We start from the raw sequence: 21,089 nt of genomic DNA, 5'->3' as shown, positions 1-21,089 counted from the left end.
AAAAAATGCTTAAAAATAATTTAAGCTGTGAAAAAAAACCTGAGTTTATCCCCCCGGCCCCCCCAAAAAGGCCATAAAACATAAAAAAAAACTATAGGTTATTGCTGATGCGCAAAATATGTCTTGTTATAAATTATTGTTTTTTTATTGAGAACATTTGAATATTTCTGGCTTTTGCCTATTAAAAAGAAACACTACTCATAACAATAGTTAAATTAAGGATTTTTATTTTATTTTATACAAAAATAATTGTAATGTCAAGCTTTTGTTTGATTTGTTAATAATTTTTGTAGTGGCGTGTCATTAGACTCAGATTAATCAGAGTTTAATAAGTTCTGTTATTAGTTTTGAAATCAAAATAAAACATCAGGGGTAAAAATAAAAATACCTACAACAGGATCATTTTGGACAGTTTTATTTAAATTTTCTCATTTTTGTTTCGTCACAGAAGTACAAAATCGGTTAATGCAACCGCCTCGATTCTGGCAACACTAGACCCTAAAAAAGGAGTGATCCACAACATTTAAAGGCAGAATGCTGACACAACCCTGGACACAGAGCGGCATTTTAGGCACATACACACATAATCCTAAACCTTTGTACCTCAATAGATGCAGATGTGTGCTGCAGAAATCAGCTAATACCAAATACACAGTAAAAGTTAGATTAGTAGTGTTGCAATGAAGAATCTGGGCAGAGGTGTTCCATTATCACAGTTTTATGTTGGGAAAATGTCTCCTTTGAAGTTGTATCAACTATATTTTATTTCACATCAATGGATGGCACGTGTAGGAAATCCTTCAGCAGGAATCCTTCTGCAACCAGAAAGCTTTGTTGTTCAGCATCTTTCGAGGACGATGGCGATGCCTTGACCTCCACCGATGCAGGCAGACCCGATAGCATACTTGCCTCCTCGCCTCCTGTGATAAATAAAGTCTATAAGTGAAAGTATCTCAGGGTGCAAACGTTCTGGAACTCAAGCAGCTTTTGTTTTTGTATATCCAGCTAAAGGTGATGGCTTTTGTACCTGAGCTCGTGCACCAGGTGAGCAGTGATGCGTGTTCCAGAAGCACCAAGAGGATGACCAAGAGCGATGGCTCCACCGTCCACATTGCTTCTCTCTGGGTCCAGCCCAAGAGCTTTAGCAACAGCCAGATACTGAGGAGCAAAAGCTTCGTTCACCTGAGGACAGCACAGGACACGGTCATAACCAAATATTCCCCTAATGAATAAATCTAAATATGAAACGTGTTGTTTTTCCATTTCTGCTTACCGATAAAGGTCCAAAACAATCCAAACTAACCCTTTCTAGCCCACTCAGATAGAAGTATATTTAAGTGACTAAACGTATTGAAATGTGGAACTGCACTTTTTTTCCAGGTGCTGTAGTAGAAGTACTCTAACATGCAAAATAATTTCAGTGTTTGTGAAGTGACAAAAACTGTTTTTCACAAACCTCAACAAGAGCCATGTCGTTTAGTGACAAGCCCGCTTTCTTAAGGGCTTCTGTAATCGCTGGGACCGGACCTACGATGAACAAGAACTTTTTTTTTAAACATAATGGTTAAGATTTTTTTAAATAACATCTCTGATCACAATCAAAGTGATTGGACTGGATCTCCTCTGCGTCACTCACCAATTCCCATAATGCTTGGGTCGCAACCCGACACGTGATAGGACACAATCCTGGCCAGTGGGGTGAGCTTGTGTTCCTTTAGTGCGTCTTCACTTGCAATCACAACTGCAGCGGCACCATCAGAGACACCCTGAAGAACAAGAAGTACAGCTGGTATTATTACTATTATTAAAACAAGCTAGTTAACAAAGCTAGCTCGGTTCTGAGCTGCCCACTGGACTCAGATGTGGAGATGTGCAAAAGGAGGATGTTGGGGAAGATGGCGAGGCGTCCTTCCAGTGTTACGGCCCTCGCCTCTGGAACGAGCTGCCAGAGGGCCTCAGGGCCGCAGAGAACGTTCATGTTTTTAAGTCCAGGCTCAAGACGCATCTTTTTAGGTTAGCTTTTATCTAAATATTTACTACAGTTTTATTTCTCGTTTTACATGATTATGTTTTATTGCTAGCTTTGCATGTTTTATATGATGTTGCGTGTGCGTGTGTGTGCATGCGTGTGTGTTTGTGTGTGTGTGCATGAATGTGCATGTGTGTGTGTGCATGCATGTGTGCGTGTGTACATGCGTGTGTATGTGTGTGTGCATGCATGTGTGCATACGTGTGTGTGTGTGTGCATGTGTGTGTGCGTGCATACGTGTGTGCGTGTGCGTACGTGTGTGTGCATGCGTGTGTGTGTGTGCATGTGTGTGCATGTGAGTGTGTGTGTGTGCATGTGTATGCGTGCGTGTGTGTGTGTGCGTACGTGTGTGTGTGTGTGTGTGTGTGTGCGTGAGTGTGTGTGCGTGAGTGTGCATGCGTGTGTGTGTGCGCACCCGTGTGTGTGTGTGTGCGTGCATGTGCATGCGTGTGCATGCGTGTGTGTGCATGTGTGTGTGTGTGCGTGCATGTGTGTGTGTGTGCGTGTGTGCATGTGTGTGTGTGCGTGCGTGCGTACGTGTGTGTGTGCGTGCATGTGCATGCGTGTGCATGCGTGTGTGTGCATGTGTGTGTGTGTGCGTGTGTGCATGTGTGTGTGTGCGTGCGTGCGTACGTGTGTGTGCATGCGTGTGCGTACGTGTGTGCATGCATGCATGTGCATGCATGTGTGTGTGTGCGTGTACTTTGTTTGAAAAGCGCTTTATAAATAAATCTGATTGATTGATCATCTTAAAAATCCCCTCCCACCCACCGTGTTCCACTGCGGGGACCATGGACAGCTCCTTCAGAGGCAGACTGAGACATCCCAGATGTAAAACACAACGCTACCGTAGGTCATTCATCCCCTCTGCAGTAAGAGTGTAGAACTCCTCAGTTTAGCTTGTACTGGTATTATCCTGGTACACAAGAACCCCACTGCAATACTCAGTATGTGTTCAATACCTGGTTCACATAGTATGACTGTGTCCCTTACAGTATTCGTGGTTTTTAGTGGTCAACGGTTACAATAGCTCACTGCCTATGTGCATGTACATGTAGCTTTGTTAATATTTTAGAGTTTGTGCTGCTGTAACAAGTGAATTTCCCCACTGTGGGATCAATAAAGTCTATTCTATTCTATTCTATTCTATTCTGAAACAGCCACACAGATGCAGCTATGAGAGCTTCTGAAGCTGCACATTAGCTCACCGAAGCGTTGGCAGCAGTGACGGTCCCTCCCTTCTTGAACACCGTAGGTAGTTTGGCCATCTGTTCCATGGTGGTCTGAGGCCGAGGATGCTCATCCTGAGCCATGGGAACTTTACCTTTCTTCCCTTTTACTTCAATGGGAGCAATTTCAGCTGTGAAGCGACCGCCATCGTGAGCTGTAAGGAAAAAGATAATAATGTTGAGTTAAGATGCAACCCCGTCTGTGAACAATACAGTAAGGCGACATATTAAAGCTCAAATTTGTGCAGAGAGCACCAGATGCATTCTGCCCACCTGACTTCCACCTTTGCTGTGTCTGGTATGCGTAGTTGTCACAGTCCTCTCGTGTTATCTGGTATTTCTCTGCCAGGTTTTCTGCTGTGACACCCATTGGGGTCTTGATTTGAAGATCAGTCAAACCTGCCCACAAAGTGTCTTCTAGCTGTCAGGGAGATGAGGACAGAGAGAGAAGAGTTTTATATTTGGATTCATATTTCCAACCAGTACTCAGAAATCTGAATATGGGGAAAAACATTCAGCTAAGAAAACCTTGAGATCGACTCCAAACTTGGTTCCAAAGCGGATGTTGCGAACAGCATATGGAGCCTGGCTCATGCTCTCTGAACCTCCACACAGAACCACTTCGGACTCCCGAAGACAAATCTCCTGCAAACGTTTGAGACAAAATAAGGAACATTTAAGTCAATATTCCAATCTTGTTTGTCCTAACGAAGCTTCACAGTGATGCCATATTATCAATCTGAACAAAGCTATTAATACTTTTAATAATAATAATAAAAATGATGATTGGACTTATATAGCGCTTTTCTAGACACCCAAAGACGCTTTCACATACTCTTCAGGGTATCTGCAGGTTTAAGGGAGCCAAGACTTTTTAAGACCTTTTTTAAGGCCACTTTGACCAAATTTAAGCAATTTTTTAAATTTAATTTAAGCTATAATTTCCAGCTATTGCCTGGAACCGGTGCTAACCACGTCGCGAACGTGGGATTAACCATCCAGTTACCATTAAAGTTGCCCTTCCCCATGGCGCAAGCTCCCGCTAGCTTAACCAGCTAATATGCTCATCTAAAAATAGCCCCCTTTCACAACCAACTGAACGTGCACGGTTCCGCTTACGCCAACATCACACACAGAAAATGCTGAAGACTAACTAGATATTCACGAAAATTTTATAGGAATAAAATAATCTTGTTTATTGGGTCTTTGAAAATTTAAGACCTCTGGAAACTGTATTTAAGGATTATTTGTCATTTTTAAGGATTTTTAAGGCCTTAAATTTGGAAAAGCAAATTTAAGACTTTTTAAGGACCCGCGGATACCCTGCTCTTACATTCACACACTGCTAGTGATGGTGAGCTACTTGTAGCCACAGCCGCCCTGGGGAGGTCTGACAGAGGCGAGGCTGCCATTTGGCGCCGTCGGCCCCTCTGACCACCACCAACACAGGCAAGTTGGGTGAAGTGTCTTGCCCAAGGACACAGCAGCAGGATACCCCTGGCGGGAGCTGGAATCGGACCCGTGACCCTCCGATCATGAGGCAACCCGCTCTACCACCTGAGCTACTGCTGCCCCAAACTTTTCTTCATATACTCAAAAAATAACATAGTTTAAGTCAACAGTCAGCGATGAAAACGGACTAATCTGATTCAGTAATGGAGTAACTAACACCTATAGCAGTGCTACAACACAAAATGCTTCAAAACATCTTTTGTTTTGGTTTATTGCTTACATGAGTACCACTGATGATGGACTGGAAACCAGACCCACACAGTCTGTTCACAGTGAGAGCAGGAACCGGGATGGGGACGCCACACCTCAGGCCCACGTGACGGGCGATGTACGCAGCATCAGCTGAGCTCTGAGACAAAAAGAAAATAGTCAAAAATGAAAAGAAATGAACCAAACATAAAACAAGACCATTTTAAATGAATGTCAGGTAAAGTACCTGCATGACGTTACCCACGATGACACTGTTCACGAGCTCTGGAGCCACGCCCCCAGCAGCGAGGGCGGCTTTGGCTGCATGCTCGGCCAAATCTGTTGCACTGTGATCCTTCAGTGCACCACCGTAGGTGCCGAACGGAGTGCGCTTGGCTGCTACGATAAAAACACCTACAGGAAAAAGAAGAATTTTAGATCAAAACCTGCGGAAATTCTCTTACTGGTTTAGGAAGGAACGATATATTCAAATATGCAGATCCACAATCATCATCATTTATTTATTTCCAACATGCCAATAACATCACAATTAACAACAGGATATAAATCAATAATGAACCTCACAAGATAAATCAATAATAAATCAAGTTGACATTGTTGTAGGCATGTTCGAAAGCTAAGCTTATTCAAGCCCACCACTATTTTTCACTAACAGTTTAACCTTCAATGTGTAGAAAAAACTGTAATTCAACAACCTTATGACCAAAGAAAATCACAACAACAATAATAATTATAATGGTAGTCTAGACAATTTTACTATTCTTGTCAATATCATTAATTATATATTCCCATACACCTTTACTCACATCATCGCCCATTCTCATGTGTAATGTATTTTAAACCAAACTGTTCTTCTGTAGTGAGCTTTAAAAATCTGAATTTTTTGACATTGTTTGTGATCAGTCTTTAAGTTATTCCATATTTTTATCCACACACACACACACACACACACACACACACACACACACACACACACACACACACACACACACACACACACACACACACACACACACACACACACACACAGAAGCTTTTACGTGTTGTTTGCACCAGTGCTAATTTAAATATTTGATCTCTCCTTAGGCCATGTGACAGCTCTTAAATTATAAATAGCTTTTGTAAATTATTTGGTAGAAGTTTATTAAATGCTTTGAAAAGAATTTGAACTGTTTGATATTTAATTATATCCTGTAATTTTAATAATTTTGATTGTAAAAAAGTTGATTTGTTTGTTCTAAGAATACAACCTTATTTATGATACGGACCGCTCTTTTTTGCAATATATAAAGAGGCTGTAAGGAGCATTGATTATTATTCCCCCATACCTCAGCACCATAAGTAAAATAAGGGAGAACTAAGGAGCAATACAATACACGAAGTGTGTTGCAATCAAGAAATGACTTGGCTTTATTTATTATCGATAGACTTTTTGAGATTTTTTGTTTTGTGTGTCTGATGTGAGGTTTCCATGACAGTTTACTGTCTATTGTGATTCCCAAAAATATGCTTTCTTGTACCATTTCAATTTGAAAACCATCTATATTTATTGGCAACTCAAACTTTGTTTCTTGATTACCAAATTTTTATTGCTTTAGTCTGGTTTAAATTTAATGACAACTTATTGCTGTCCATCCATCTTTTAACAACAATCAATTCTTCATTTATTTTTTAATAAGATTTGGATAATTGTCACTGCTATAAAATATGTTTGTATCATCTGCAAATAAAATAAATTTTTGTGATGTAGATGTTTCAAAAATATCATTAATGTGCAAATTGAACAGACTAGGTCCCAGTACTGATCCCTGGGGTACACCACAAGCAATGTCAAGATTTTTTGACGCTTTCTGTCCAATATTAATATACTGTACCCTTCCACTTAAATAACTTCTTACCCAGTTCAATGCCACTCCTATTTTTATGTATAATCTCCATTCAACGTTACATTAAATAGCTTTCTCATTCTGATTTGTCAGGAACGTATCTGAACAGAGCTCTTATATACACTGCTGAAAAAAGGGAACACAAAAATAAGACATTCTAGATCTGAATGAAACATTCTTAATATTAAATACTTGTTAAATACTTATTAATACAGCCCATGGAGGTCTGGATTTGGAGTCACACTAAAAATTAAAGTAGAAAAACAAACTGATCCAATTTTGATTTACTGTGTTTAAAACAAGTCAAAATGAGGCTCAGTAGTCTGGGTGGCCTCCGCATGCCTGTACGAGCTTCCTACAATGCCTGGGCAGGCTCCTGATGAAGTGGCGGATGGCTTCCTGAGGGATCTCCTCCCAGACGTGGACTAAACCATCCACCAGCATTGACGGATGGAGGGAGACGTGATGTCCCAGATGTGCTCAATTTGATTCAGGTCTGGAGGCCAGTCCATAGCATCAATGCCTTGGTTTTGCAAGAACTGCATACACACTCCAGTCACGAGATCTAGCATCGTCCTGCATTAGGAGGAACCCAGGGCCAACTGCACCAGCATATGGTCTCACAAGGGGTCTGAGGACCTCATGTCAGTATCTAATGGCAATCAGGCTACTTCTAGTGAGCACATGGAGGGCTGTGTGGTCCCCCAAAGAAATGCCACTCCACACCATTACTGACCCACTGCCAAAGCGGTCGTGATGGACGACGTTGCAGGCAGCAGAACGTTCTCCATGGCATCTCCAGACTCTGTCACATGTGCTCAGTGTGAATCTGCTTTCATCTGTTAAGAGCACATGGCGCCAGTTGCGAATTTGCAAATGTTGGTGTTCTCAGGAAAATGCTAAACGTCCTGCATGGCGTTGGGCTGTAAGCACAACCCCCACCAGCCCCCAGCTCACACTGATGTGCCATCCTGGATGAGCTGCACTACCTGAGCCACTTGTGTGGGTGGGTTGTAGAATCTATCTCATGCTATCACTAGGGTGAGAGCACTGCCAGCATTCAAAAGTGACCAAAACATCAGCCAGAAGACATGAACTGAGCAGTGGTCAGTGGTCACCACCTGTAACAGTTCTCCTCTATTAGGGATGTCTTGCTATTTGCCTATAATTTCCACCTGTTGTCTATTTCATTTGCACAATAACATGTGAAATTGTCAATCGGTGTTGCTTCCTGAGAGGAGTTTGATTTGTGTGACTGACTTGGAGTTACATTGTGTTGTTGCCTTATGTGTCCTTTAGCTCTGAATCAGAGCAATCTGTGATACGTGTCAGGAAGTGCAGCACGTTTTGACCTGAACTGAAAGGAGGTGGGTTGATTTAGTGGTGATAAAAACCAAAGTGACATCAGATTTGTTTGTTGAGTGTGTTTGTTTACTGTTGTGTAATGTATCTGATTTTTCCTTCATTCTATGAGAAAATATCACTTAAACACAAAGCTATCAATGGAAACAAAGGAATCAAATAATAGTTAAGCGGGAGGATAATCAAAATATATCACATTTATCTTTTTGTATTCTAAAATATAAATCACATTCGCTATCAGATTCTATATTTTACTCATTTAGAAACTCAAATTCTGTATATTAAATTTGATGTTATTGTATGTTTGAAACTAGTAAACCGAGATATAAACAAAACTTTGTGAATAGTTGTCATGCAATAGTATTATTATGGCACGCTGAAAAACACTGATACAATACAGAATGTTTTATTTGTTGTCACTCACACACACACACACACACACACACACACCACTAAAATGATGAAAAATCATTAGGATAGTAGATAACTGTCAGAAGCATTACAATAGTTTCTATGGTTTAAAAATGATTTTGAGAGATTTTTTTCCCCCATTTTACACAAATTATCTGTATGGATTATATCTGCAGTTCACTGGGATTATTTTGGTCAGGTTATTAATAATACTACTAATAATAAAAATAAATTAAAAATGTAGCTCCAACTTTTTCTGCTGCCCACAGTTAAAAAAAAGCTAGTATTAAGAATTTATGACATTAAAGTAATCCAAAAACATACAATTTTACATCTAGAAGAGCTGTTAATAATCGTCCTAACACTATCCTGTCACCTTTAGCCTATATGGTGACGAAGTGTCAACTCACCTGATCTGGCATGTACAGTTTTACAGTACATTTGTAATTTCAGCATTAGCTGCAGGTCATTCATTGATGGTATACAACATAGCAAGAAAACGAGCGAAAATGTCCTACTTTTTGCTTTATTTACACTCAGTTTGCTGCTTTCTAAATGCTGAACTGAAGCGTTCGTTTACCTCTGAGAAGAGCCATGGTGTTGGTTCAACAATCCGCTTCAGCCAAAATCAAAGTTTTAAACAGATATCTTGCTGTTGCACTCTGCAAGCTGCTCACGAGCGTAGAAAGAGCCACTGCGACCTTTCACCCAAATAAAGCATTGGCTAATTTGTCGCTCACACAGACAGATTCAACAAAAAATATCTACATCAAGATTTAATATGAGCTTATTATAACGTAAAAGTTTCATTAAATACTTTTAATATCTTATAGATCATAAAAAAACGTCATGTGAATTTTTTTAAATTATATTTGTGTTTTCAAAAACTCTGAATCTGCGTTCGAGAAACTTGAAATCTTACGGTGGGTCACGTCATATTCGTGCGACATTTCAGCTGTGTTCGGTCCACATTGACATCGGGCAAATGACCTGTGAACGTTTTTGTTTAGTTTTTCACTCGGATTTTGGTTTTTAATTAAACCTACGTCCTATTAAACATGCATTTTGAATTTTCTCGATGTCTCTGCAGGGTTTTGTCCCGACACGCTGCTCCTTCACGGTAATAACGGTGAAAAGTGACGTGTCCTCCAATGAATGTTTTAGTATAGACTAGAGAAATTGTGATAAACTTGATCTGTGACTAAAATTACTCATTAACGCTGATGGGCGGCTGACTCTTATTCTTCTGAGTTTGTTTGTATTATTTTGCAGCGTCCTGTTGGGACAGCATAAACAAGCTATACAAAGTCCCTGGTTTTCACCTGTGGTCACCCTGAAAACATCTGCTCCACTGAGGTAGGATGAGACGAGCTGATTTTATAACACACCAACTTCTATGTCACTAATACACGACTTAAAACTGCTTATCTAGCCCTTGCTGTACATTTTCAATACACTATCTTTACCTTTTTTAATTTTCTCACAGATTGAAAACTAAAATGTTCCTTTAATTCCATAAATCAAATGATAGTTTCACAAACTCTGTCTGCCTTTGTTGTTTGTGGCCCACGTGTTCAAATATGGAAAAAATCCCATCTAACCCTAAACTTGTGGAAATTTTAGTAAAGCAGCAGAATACAGAACATTATAAAATGTGTATGCAAACAGTTACTATTACATTTGTGCTGAGTGTATTACTTATCAATGATTGAAAATAAAAAAAACCTGTGAATGAAATGCACTAACATAAAATCACGGTTTGTGTTGCACCAGAGCGGAGCAAAGAAAGAAGAAGAAAGTTGACCCACGGAGGGAACAGATGGCGAGGGAGCGGCTGAAGAAAAGGCTGAAAAAGATGGAGAAAGTACCGCCTGAGCTCATTCCCATAGAGGACTTTATGACATCAACCAAGTGTTTGGACGAAACACGGTAAAAATAATTCACTGTTCTTCAGCAATGGCAACTCCTAGGCAGTAAAACCAAATTAGATGATTGAATATTTGTTCAACGTTGGAGTTTTGATTTTACCTCTCTGTATTTATTCTTACAGAGTGCGCCCTGCTCCAAGGCTTTCATTCGAAGAGAGTGAAAGTCGAGCTCTCCTGTTGAAAGAATGGAGTCGATACAAACAGGTTAACATGTATTTCATCTCCTTATGTGTAAGATTTGATATAAAATGTTCATTTGACTTATTCTCTGCAAGATGCTTAGTTATAATGAAGTATGTCTTTTGTTTGGCAGAAGCAACACAAGGCTGAAGTAGAGGCTGTTGAACTTGCTTTGGAGGCGCAAAGGGAGGCGCTGAAGGAGCTCAAGTTGGAGTCCGAGGAGCTGTACCTGGCAGCACTGGAGCCAGATCTGCTCCTTTTCCCCTACACTCGTGAAGGTCCTGTCTACTCGCCTCCCATCCCAAAATATGATGCTCCAGATGGGAAATATAATGACATTACTAAAGTGTACACTCAGTGAAAGTCCGAGAACAGCTGCACCTTCTGTAATATTTGTGCTGGTTTTATGTCAGTGAGCTGAGACGCAGCTTTTTGTTAACTTGCAGGTTTGGGTTTAAGGAAAAATGTTTTTCTTACAGAAACCTCATCAACTTTGATGTTTGAAGTCACATCAGCTACTGTCCAGTGAATAATTATCATTTTTGACCTTTATTGCATATTGATATGCTGTTTAAATTAAAAAGGTAAAAATAATGTTTTCACCGAGTTTGACCTTTTTTTCCTCAGAATTAATTAAATGTTCAGTACACAAGCATGCATTCAATCATCAAAGAGCAAGTCACCCCCTACCTGATTCTTACTCAACTCCCACTTCCTGTTTGAAAAATGCAACAAATGCTGTTGCCTAGCAGACCAAGCCACTAACAAATACACACGCACAGGCTCACAATGACATTGTGACATCATATGGTACCAGCTAACATTCTAGGGTACCTCTTAGCCAATAGCGATGGCAGATTTAAATTCAACTTCCGCTTCCAGTCGGTTACAAGATGGCGCCTGTGCTTGGCTTAGCTGCGGTCACCGGCCATTCCACTAACCTCTCTTCCACCTTGCTCCTGTCTGCGATCCTCTTCAGTAGTGTCCCTGCTACCATCTCCTATGATCGCCAGACTCTTTTGTCCTTCCGTTCGTTCACGATCACCCAAGCTGCACCCAGGACGTACCATCCTGTTTGTTTATCTGAGTGGCGCACTGGCCCGGAGCCAAACGACGATTCCAACCAGGGCGCCTCCAGCGATGTTTATCCGGTCCCGGGAAAACGTCGGAGGAAAAGAGGTAAACGAGCAGAAATCCAGGTGAGAATAAGGCTTCTCTTAAAGCGTGGTTTATCTAGTAAACATCGGCGTGATCTTCTAGCTTCTTGTCCTTTGTTTGGTGACCTGAGCGCCACTTCCGCATTCCTGCCAGGCCGCATTGTGACGCGGTTTCTCCGTCCCAAGTTTTTTAAGTCGGTTTATCCTCATTCCTCAGTGGTTTCTCCTCCTGTTCCCTCCATAAGTGGTTGTTATAAACACCGTGGATCTAACCCTGCTAATTTACGTCCACTAACTCCAGCTGTTTCTGTAGTTTCTGATTCCTCCACCTCACTCAGCATGGCTCTATTAAATACCTGCTCTGTTAACAATAAGTCCTTCCTGCTCAGTGATCTAATTCTCTCTAAAAACCTGGATTTTCTATTTCTGACTGAAGTTTGGCAGCAAACATCTGATTATTCTGCTCTGATTGAACTTTGCCCGAGTGGTTATTCTTTTCTTAGCCAGCCCCGGGGTTCTGGTCGTGGTGGAGGCCTAGCTGTTGTTTTCAGAGACCATCTTCCACGTAGCTCTACAACCTCTGGTCACTTTGCTTCATTTGAACTGCAGCTGATTAAAGTCGGGCGTAAGGACCCGTTCTACTGTGCTGTGGTCTATCGTCCACCTGGTCCAAACTGTTCTTTCCTTCAGGAGTTTAGTGACTTTCTATCCTCCACTGTGAAGCTGTCCAGACTGGTGATTGTTGGTGACTAACATCCACGTTGATGATCCCTCCGATCACTTTGCCATGAATTTCTCCAGCCTTATGGACTCCTTCAGCCTTACCCAGCATGTTTCTGGCCACACACACCAGGGGGCACACTCTAGAACTTGTTTTTACCCTGAGTCTAAATGCTGACCGTGTTTGTCCTGAGGACGTTTATATTTCAGATCACCATTGTGTTTTCTTTAACTTGTCAGTTTCTGCGTCCCCACCTCCTGCTCGCCGTATGGTTAGTTCTCGTTTTCTTAATGAGAGCACAGCTAGCAATGTTTCTGCTGCTTTTGATCCACCCTGTTCTTCTGATAACGACCCAGATTCCTTAACTTCTCAGTTTAACGAGCACTGCCTCTCCATTCTGGACGACATCTGTCCTGTCAGAACCAGATCAGTTCCTGCAGTGAACCCTACTCCCTGGTTTAATGACAGCCTTCGCAGCCTGAAGCACCAATGCAGAAAAATTGAGCGTTTGTGGAAGAAAACCCGTCTCCACGTCCGTCTGCTGCACCTAAAGGATCTTCTGACATCCTTTAACTCTGCAGTCAGAGACGCTAGGGTTTCCTATTTCTCAAACCTGGTGTCCCAGAGCAAAGGGAACCCCAAGGTGCTGTTTAACACCATCAGCGGTATCGTCTCTCCTGCCTCTCCTGCAGCCTCCATCCACTCTGTTGCAGACTGTGAGAACTTTCTGTCTTTCTTTGTGGACAAAGTCAATAAGGTTAGATCTAGCATCTCTCCTTCAGCCTTATCGCCGCCTCTTCCGACTCCAACCAGGCCCATCATCCTAGATAGCTTTGCTCCTGTTTCTTTGCCTGAGTTAACCAAACTAGTTAACTCTATGAAGACCTCTGCATGCCCCCTCCACATCTTACCCTCATCTTTGTTTAAAAGTGCTTTTCAGTCCATCGGCCCCAGCGTGCTCTCTATAATTAATGCTTCTCTGGTCTCTGGTCAGGTCCCTGCTTACTTTAAGAACTCTGTAATCCACCCGCTTCTTAAAAAACCGAGTCTCGACCCCTCTCTCCATAGCAGCTTCAGACCCATCTCTAAACTTCCGTTCATCTCCAAGATCTTGGAAAAGGTTGTGGCTAAACAACTCACAGCTGCTCTTGATGAACATAACATCTATGATAGCTTCCAGTCAGGTTTTCTTAGAGCTCATTCTACTGAAACAGCTCTTCTTAGGGTCTCTAATGACCTTCTGACTCACAGCGATGCAGGGGACTGTTCTGTTCTTCAAGTGCAGAGTTTTTACCTGACAACGGCACAACACTGACAGTTTCAGGCAGAAAATTTAAATTTTAACTAAAATGCACTAAAATGCAAAACTATTAACTGCACGTGTCTGCAGCACGATTAGACACACATTTATATAGTTAATCAGAAAAAAAAGTTGAGTTGGGGGTGACTTGCTCTTTAAATAACACTAAAATGATTCTTAGGTAACCTGCTTCAGTCCAGGTGATAATGAGTGTGATACAGTAACACCGTCTTCACTACTTTATTATATCAGGATATTAAACTCATTTAATTACTCAGTGCTTTAGTTTTTTTTGGGAACTTTCGTAATTAAGTCACAACAATGGTGCAATCACATTTCAGGAGTCACGTGGGTTTTCCTGGTTCAGGGGCATGTGCCAGTCTCTGGGAGGCTCCCGTCTCAGTTCCCACACTGGTTTAAAGTTTTTTTGCTCTGCCACTCGAGTCCTTTCACTTTTCTGCAATGCTTCCTGTAAAAAAATCACAAATTTCATTTTGAAACCACTGTAAGCCATGAAACCATAAAGTTTTCAATTTGTTACAGATGTGATTTCCTGCAACAGCACCTTGGCTTCTGTGTTTGAGTGTGTCTCCCACTGTCTGCAGTTATGGTAGTCCTCTTTCCACTGGTGACAGGCTGGGAAGGTGCCATATGCATAGTAGTGATGGAAACGATTACTGAAACTTTTACAGTGTCTGAATTCATTTAAATAGTCTTCACACATTCGTGGTGGCTGAAAAAAACAAGAGTATAAGAACAGCAAATAAAACTAAACTATGGAAAAAAAAGTCCAATTTGACACTTCTATTTCTTTACAGCTATGATATCCGATTCTTTTTAAAGGACATGGAGAGAAAAAAAAACGTTTCCGAGGAAGTATACAAACCAAAATAGACTTTGCAGTATATTGTGATTCATGTTTCAACTCCTAGTGTTACTGATCTTACGTTAACAGCGCCGCCTGGCGGTTGTTGGTATAAACTCCAGGTGCTCAAGCATCGCACGAACAGATCACTAACGTAACGAGCAAAGTTTGATTCCAAATAAAACAAAAAGCCAGAAACGTCTCACAGATTTCATGTCGGTCATTGGTGTTATTTACGCTCACCTGAGGGCCGGGTTTCTATGTGATAACTTATCAGCAAAGCTATCACAATGCTAACTCCCCACTAGGTTTAGGCATTTCTCAAATTATTTAGCACAGCAAATAACGACATAAATTAAAAATACGCTATGCTACAAACAACTTGATAATGAACAGAATTGTGAATAAGTTACCCTCCACGTCGCTGCAATACGACCATCCATTATTAGTAGCTATGGCTAAGCTAAAGCTAGCTTGGAAGACAGCTGCACTTCCGGTCATTTCAAAATAAAAGCATCCGTGCAATTACTAGCAATTTTTTTCCAATAATTTTTCACTCATTTTAAATCAATCACCAATTTTGAACTAATATAAAATGTGTTCTTGAGTACTACAAACTTGTGGGTTCCCTTATAAACAGTGTTTTTGTTATTTCGAATCAACCCCGTTTCAGTCACTTTATTATAGCTGAAAACCATCTAACCAACTTTACATTTAATACAAAAATAAGGAGAACTGACCGCATTCTATTACATTGCAGAAACAAATACAAGTTCAAAAGGCAATCCTTTATTTGTCTATAACTAAACCAGAAAAAATGTTCCAAAGAATTTAATCATAAAACAATATGCCCAAACATCAAAGAAAAGTATTATTGCTTCTACTGTTCTAAAACAATGGAATTCTGAATTGTAATACATCTAACATAAGTCAAAGTTCCTTCCAATAATCACCAAGTAGTGATGCTGTTTTTCTCCAGGCCCCTACCCTGCACTTTTTAATACAAATTATAACTCTGTTTGTAAGCAATGCTGCCTGTTAGAGCAAAAAATATTACTGTCAAAGTCAATTATAAACCTACGACCAAAAGTCAAATGCAAAGAACCCACTTCAAACAGACACTGAGAAAAAAACCCTCGTTTCTGAAGACCAAATTTTACTTTGCTGTTGAAAACATCGCTTCAGTCAAACCCTTTAAGGCTTTCTGCCCTTCTTGCGTAATGACTGTCCTTCTCCAGAAAAGGCAATGAATCTGTTCAAGGCATCATCCTGGAAAGAAAAAAAAAGTATATTAGGTGTGTTTTGGCTATAAAAGCAGCAGGAGCTTGAAAATAAAGTCACAAAATGAGAAAATCGAATACTAATTAAAAAAACGGAAAAGGCTAAGTGCTAGGAGATTAGAGGTGAAATAAACCGTTTAATGCAGAGAATAAACATGTGCACATAACCCAAACTGATTACTTACCTCCTCTATATTTTTCTTGGGCTGAGGTCTGGAGTTCCTGATAAAAGTGATGCGGCCAACTTTGAAGTCATAGTTCGGAATGCCTCTGTGGCGGAAGATTGCACATCAGGTTAGAAAACGTTCACATATAAAACATCGCTGAGACGGTTCTCAGTTCAGTGATTTATGCAAAAGATATTATTTTGTTACTACAGTCGATTGTGTGAGTGGCAAAATAAAGGGATTATTGACAGGACATTTGCTATGATGTACTGGGTTAAATTTGATGGCAGACATTTTTAATCTCCCCTTTGTTCCTCATGATCTCTTTTAGCACTTTTCTTACCACTAAAAGCTCCAAATGATTCTAACAATAATCTGAACACGGACCGTGATCAGTTACAGATCCTTAACATGTTGAGAAATCTGGCTGTTTACCTTTTCATGTCACTTGCAGTGAGAGGAGCAGGACTGGGTTCAATCCCCTTCGTTTTTCCATCCAGGCGATTTCCAGAACCAGTAAAAGCCTAAACAACAACAACAACAACAAAAAAAAACATTTTAAAAGCCAAATTATCTCCAATTTCCAAAGTAATCAGTAGTCATATGGCCTTTTATTTTATTCTAAAAGGCCCGTTTCCACTATTGGATCTTCTGGGTAATTTCACTAGACCTTTCCGGTATGAACGTGTCTCCATTTCACCAGACTGGCCTGAAAGCACCATTTCAGAAACCACCCAAGTACTGTGAACTGGGGTTTGTACTCGTGAATGCCCCAGTAGAGTCGCTAGGTGGGACTACTAGTTAACTCATACTGATTGGTTGTAAGTGGAAAACAGTATCAGCAGAGATCACCAAACCAGCATTTTTATCTGGTGAACTTTGACAGAATAAACTTTTTTTTAATGTTATTAATGTGTGTGTGCACCTTTTGGCGCTGAATAGTGATGTCACTCACTGCAGAAATGGTTACCATATACAAATGTGTTAGAGAAGTCTTTAAAGGGACGATTTTGGATGGAGACATAACAGCTGAGAGGACCGGGCCAGCATATTTTCCCTGTCACCTTCACCCCTTCCCAGAAATTTCCCACAGCTCCAATAGTGGAAGCAGGGCTTATCTCATAACAAGTACTTACTCTGAATCCCATGTCCATGTCGGCATAGCTACTGGCATCTCCTTCTTCCTCCTGCCCGCAAATGACTTTTATCGCACCGTTCAGAGTACAAAATGTTCAGTTACCGTATTCTCCGGACTATAAGCCGCTACTTCTTTCCCACGCTTTGAACCATGCGGCTTATAATGAGGTGCGGCTTTACTGAAGATTTTCCTTCACCTGCCACCAGGGGGCGCTTTAGCAGGAAGTGGAAAGTGGAAATCAAAGAAAGTGCTCATTTTAATTTAGCACATGCAAGCAGCCGGCACGACGAAGAATCTGTTTCAAATCCATACCCCCTCATCATGGTAACTACACGTGTGAGTTCATATGATGCCGCATTTAAGTTGAAGGCCATCGATCTGGCAGTAAAGGAGGGAAACAGTGCTGCCGCACGTAAGCTTGGCATGAATGAATCCATGGTTCGGCGCTGGAGACGGCAGCGGGAAGAACTCATTCAAGCCATCTTCACCCAGGGATGATGACAGCAACACGGACAGCGACACTGACATCACCACAGAAAAGGTATGTGATGAAGCTCTTCTGAGGCTGTTCAACTCCGACACTGAAGAAGAGGACTTTAATGGCTTTAGAGCGCAAGAGGAAGATGAGAGCGAATGACTTCTTCTGGTAGGCAAGTGTGTTTTATTTACTAACCAGGCATGTTTTGTGTGCAGTTGTTATTTTCTAATCATCCAGGGCTTATTAATGCTGAGTCAACGCTGTTCTTTTCTTCTAAACATGCAAATGACCGGTAATAACGTGTCAGTGCTGTTTTTATTTTATAACATCCAGAAATATGAATGCTATCAGTGCTGTTTTCTTTTCTAAACTTGCAGGCACGTTCACCCGTGTTTAAAATGTGTTTTGTTGAATTAAAGCAACGAAAAACCTCCGTGTAGCGTCTTTCTGTCTAATTATCTTATGTTATGGCCGAACATGCGCTGTGCGCCGGAGACCTGCATGTGGCTGCTGCGCCGCGGCTTGTATTCGAGTGTGGCGTGTGTGTGTAAAAAACCTTTTCTTTGATGGTGCGGCTTATATTGAGGTGCGCTCTATAGTCCGGAAATTACGGTACTTCCAGAGTTTCAAACCTTACTGTTGGTTCTTCCTGATTCTGAAATCTTCGCTCAGGTTCTTTGTAACCCAAAGGAGCATCAAAATCCACCTGAGGAACAAAGTTACAAACAAATCACTAAAGCACGAACGCAACAAAACAGTTTCCTTTTGTTTGAGATAAGAATGAAGACCTCACGTTCATATCACACTCGATGATGGACACCGCTTTATCTGGTTTGGTCTCCATAACTCGCAACTCATAGATCTATAACACAAAAACAGAATAAGTAGCAGCAGTGCTGAATGAAAGCAAATATTAAAAATAGATAAATTTACCTTTTCATTGTAGTTTATGGCTATGACATCACCGGTTGTCAAACAAGCAAAGTTTCTTAGTGCATTCTCCAGGCTGAAACAATAGTGGGACTTAGTTAAATGGGTCAGCTAATTATGATAAAACAAGTCACACCTGTCCAGATATTATTTCTTACACTGCTTTTGGGTTTGTGATGTCCAGGAAGTCAGGACTCTGTGGCTGGAACTTTGAATAGGTGGCCACCATGAGGTTTACACTTTCTACCTGGACCAGACCGCCTTCCTCCAAGAGGAGATTCTGCATCATCTACAAACAAATATAAGCAATAATGTGTGTACTGTTTTGCTTCACGCAAAGTAGCTCAGACAAAAGTGTAATTTTTATTTCTGACCCAGTGTGGAAGGTAACAGATTCCTTCATCTGCCACAAACTCCAGAACACCACAGTGTGTCATTCTGTCAGAGTTTTTGTTGGTCAACTTGAACAGCATTGGATAAGTGATGTTGAGTCTGCCTGTTGCCAGCAGAAAGATAAAATCAGAACAGGGCCTTCAAAACAGGAAAAAATGTCATCAAAATAATATTAGTTGCACTTACTAAGCTGATCCAGAGCCGAAGGAGGCATTATTACTACAAAATGAGAGAAATTATTAGTTTTAAGTTAGACATCCAAAATATAATATAGACTCAAGAAAGAATCCAACATTTTCCTCTAGAAGCAGATACAAACTATACATGTTTGAGGTGGGTTTCTGATATTGAGGCAAGATGAGCTGCCCAGTGATAAGTGCATGCAAAACTCATCTTTTGTTGTTGTTGTCCATTAAAAACCCGTTGTTATACAGCAATAAGAAAACATCCAACACTCGAACCACTTCGGGAAGGTTCCTCTGGGAAGTTGACTTTTCCTACAGTGGGTCTTCATCAACAATTTTCATTAACCAGGTCTTTTTCTCTTGAATTGTTAGTCAGCAGTATGGATTGTCTGGTTGTGTTATGTTCTGCCTCTCTGTAATAAAGATCTTCCATGCGGATGAGATCACTTCCAGAACCATATTTTTCAAATTGTGATGACACTGCAGCAATTATGATTAAATCAGATTGATTTTAGCTTAATTAAAACCAGACAAAATGTCTTGTTGGCAGGCCAGAGCTGTAGGGGAATCAGAAGTTGGTGTCGGCCTTCAAAACAGGAATAGGTGCATCTCTCAGTTTGGAAAAAGTCAAAAAATCATGAACATTATTAACAACTATATGGCATTTAATGCACATGTTATTTTACTTCATCTAGGCTCACCTCCCCAGATTTCAAGCTGCGTTAGCACGGCTAAACATTCTACTTTCCTCATGGACACTGAAGTGTCTGACTGCATGAAAGTACGTGACACGATCAGTCTGACGAGACTCACTTTTGCCTCCTTTCTCCACATCGGAGCGATCGTTGGGTCCTGCCAGCATCGACACCGAGTAGCAGCGGTACTGAGTGGAGAAACGGTTCGGAAAGCCCCGGGCCATCGGGTGGTCGAATACGTGATGGAAGGAAAACTAGAATGGGGACGACGACACTCGTTTAGTAAAATGTACAGTTAGCAGGTAAGCTTCACTAGACTGCATCATGACTGAGCATTTTGCTCAGCGGATCTGTTGTTTTTAGCCGCTAGCTAGCTTAACTGCCACAATAACAACTTATTTTATGTAACGTCTCGTGAGTAAATAACAAATGTTTAGCGCCTCTTACCATATTGAAAGTTTAAAAACTTTGATGAAAGGACAGTGGATTTTAAACGGCTGTTTAGGTCTTTTTAGGTTTCTTCAGCGTCTGCTCTTCTTCTTTTTCTACTCCCGGAAGTGTACAAGCTGACAGGAGGAAGTGACGACAAGAACGACGATAGCCAATCACGACGTTCTTTTTCTCTCCATACGCGTTGCTAGTTTATTCCACCGAAATAAATGTTCACGATACTTCATTAACATAAAATGATCGCCTGTGACAGTGGACACATCCATAGACGTTTAGACTTCTACAGTTATCCTGCTTAGACCCGAAGAGTCAACACAAGCGGAAGTAAAATAAGAAACCCCTGCGTTTTCCTCATGGTTACCTGTAAGGAAACACTTAGCTATCATTGCTTTGCACAAAAAAGGCTCAACTGGTAAATATATCGCCGCTAAAAATATCGCACCTAAATCAACCATTTAACGAATCATCAAGAACTTCCAGAAAACAGGCTCCATCCTTGCGAAGAAGGCTTCAGGACGCCCAAGAAAGTCCAGTAAGCGTCAGGACCGCCTTCTAACCCTAACCCTAAGGTGTAACACCGGGA

At 41.0% G+C, this 21,089-nt stretch overlaps 4 protein-coding genes across 4 annotated transcripts; 1 reads left to right on the top strand and 3 right to left on the bottom strand.

Annotated features, from left to right (window-relative positions):
- Nucleotides 1-399: 399 nt before the first annotated feature.
- acaa2 (acetyl-CoA acyltransferase 2) lies at nt 400-9,372 on the bottom strand. Its single transcript, XM_015973117.3, has 10 exons — nt 9,220-9,372; nt 5,207-5,373; nt 4,991-5,119; nt 3,787-3,903; nt 3,532-3,679; nt 3,238-3,413; nt 1,637-1,766; nt 1,457-1,527; nt 1,028-1,182; nt 400-920 (listed from the first exon to the last, which is right to left on the bottom strand). Exons 1-10 carry the CDS (start codon nt 9,233-9,235, stop codon nt 839-841), a joined length of 1,191 nt encoding a protein of 396 aa, XP_015828603.1. The 5' UTR covers nt 9,236-9,372; the 3' UTR covers nt 400-838.
- A 198-nt stretch (nt 9,373-9,570) lies between these two features.
- On the top strand, nt 9,571-11,341 carry mrpl40 (mitochondrial ribosomal protein L40). Its single transcript, XM_015973116.3, has 5 exons — nt 9,571-9,759; nt 9,912-9,995; nt 10,413-10,568; nt 10,690-10,771; nt 10,881-11,341. The coding sequence occupies exons 1-5, from the start codon at nt 9,698-9,700 to the stop codon at nt 11,106-11,108; spliced, it is 612 nt and encodes a 203-aa protein (XP_015828602.1). The 5' UTR covers nt 9,571-9,697; the 3' UTR covers nt 11,109-11,341.
- Nucleotides 11,342-14,149: 2,808 nt separating this feature from the next.
- Nucleotides 14,150-15,362, bottom strand: c17h22orf39 (chromosome 17 C22orf39 homolog). Its single transcript, XM_015973115.3, has 3 exons — nt 15,204-15,362; nt 14,491-14,658; nt 14,150-14,394 (listed from the first exon to the last, which is right to left on the bottom strand). Exons 1-3 carry the CDS (start codon nt 15,231-15,233, stop codon nt 14,263-14,265), a joined length of 330 nt encoding a protein of 109 aa, XP_015828601.1. The 5' UTR covers nt 15,234-15,362; the 3' UTR covers nt 14,150-14,262.
- A 201-nt stretch (nt 15,363-15,563) lies between these two features.
- ufd1l (ubiquitin recognition factor in ER associated degradation 1) lies at nt 15,564-20,704 on the bottom strand. Its single transcript, XM_015973114.3, has 12 exons — nt 20,504-20,704; nt 20,175-20,310; nt 19,363-19,395; nt 19,158-19,279; nt 18,942-19,072; nt 18,787-18,859; nt 18,647-18,715; nt 18,491-18,559; nt 17,374-17,424; nt 16,673-16,761; nt 16,256-16,340; nt 15,564-16,059 (listed from the first exon to the last, which is right to left on the bottom strand). The coding sequence occupies exons 1-12, from the start codon at nt 20,504-20,506 to the stop codon at nt 15,985-15,987; spliced, it is 936 nt and encodes a 311-aa protein (XP_015828600.1). The 5' UTR covers nt 20,507-20,704; the 3' UTR covers nt 15,564-15,984.
- Nucleotides 20,705-21,089: the final 385 nt, after the last annotated feature.

Source organism: Nothobranchius furzeri, chromosome 17 (assembly GCF_043380555.1).
Source record: "Nothobranchius furzeri strain GRZ-AD chromosome 17, NfurGRZ-RIMD1, whole genome shotgun sequence".
Lineage (NCBI taxonomy): Eukaryota > Metazoa > Chordata > Actinopteri > Cyprinodontiformes > Nothobranchiidae > Nothobranchius > Nothobranchius furzeri.
Note: the sequence above shows the minus strand (reverse complement) of the source record. Positions and strands in the feature narration are given on the sequence as shown.

What these genes read in the sequence shown, in the direction of transcription:
- ufd1l (XM_015973114.3), bottom strand. An exon ending in AGAATCAGGAAGAACCAACA is followed by an intron (nt 17,425 to 18,490) that starts GTAAGGTTTGAA and finishes ATTTGCGGGCAG; the next exon opens with GAGGAAGAAGGAGATGCCAG. An exon ending in ACATGGACATGGGATTCAGA is followed by an intron (nt 16,762 to 17,373) that starts GTAAGTACTTGT and finishes GTTGTTGTTTAG; the next exon opens with GCTTTTACTGGTTCTGGAAA.
- mrpl40 (XM_015973116.3), top strand. Translation starts at nt 9,698, where the DNA reads ATGCATTTTGAATTTTCTCGATGTCTCTGCAGGGTTTTGTCCCGACAC. An exon ending in CGACACGCTGCTCCTTCACG is followed by an intron (nt 9,760 to 9,911) that starts GTAATAACGGTG and finishes ATTATTTTGCAG; the next exon opens with CGTCCTGTTGGGACAGCATA. An exon ending in AAAACATCTGCTCCACTGAG is followed by an intron (nt 9,996 to 10,412) that starts GTAGGATGAGAC and finishes GTGTTGCACCAG; the next exon opens with AGCGGAGCAAAGAAAGAAGA.
- acaa2 (XM_015973117.3), bottom strand. An exon ending in AGTTTGGAGTCGATCTCAAG is followed by an intron (nt 3,680 to 3,786) that starts GTTTTCTTAGCT and finishes TCTCCCTGACAG; the next exon opens with CTAGAAGACACTTTGTGGGC. An exon ending in ACGACATGGCTCTTGTTGAG is followed by an intron (nt 1,183 to 1,456) that starts GTTTGTGAAAAA and finishes TGCTGTCCTCAG; the next exon opens with GTGAACGAAGCTTTTGCTCC.
- c17h22orf39 (XM_015973115.3), bottom strand. Translation starts at nt 15,233, where the DNA reads ATGGATGGTCGTATTGCAGCGACGTGGAGG. An exon ending in GTATTGCAGCGACGTGGAGG is followed by an intron (nt 14,659 to 15,203) that starts GTAACTTATTCA and finishes TGTTTTTTTCAG; the next exon opens with CCACCACGAATGTGTGAAGA. An exon ending in ACTCAAACACAGAAGCCAAG is followed by an intron (nt 14,395 to 14,490) that starts GTGCTGTTGCAG and finishes ATTTTTTTACAG; the next exon opens with GAAGCATTGCAGAAAAGTGA.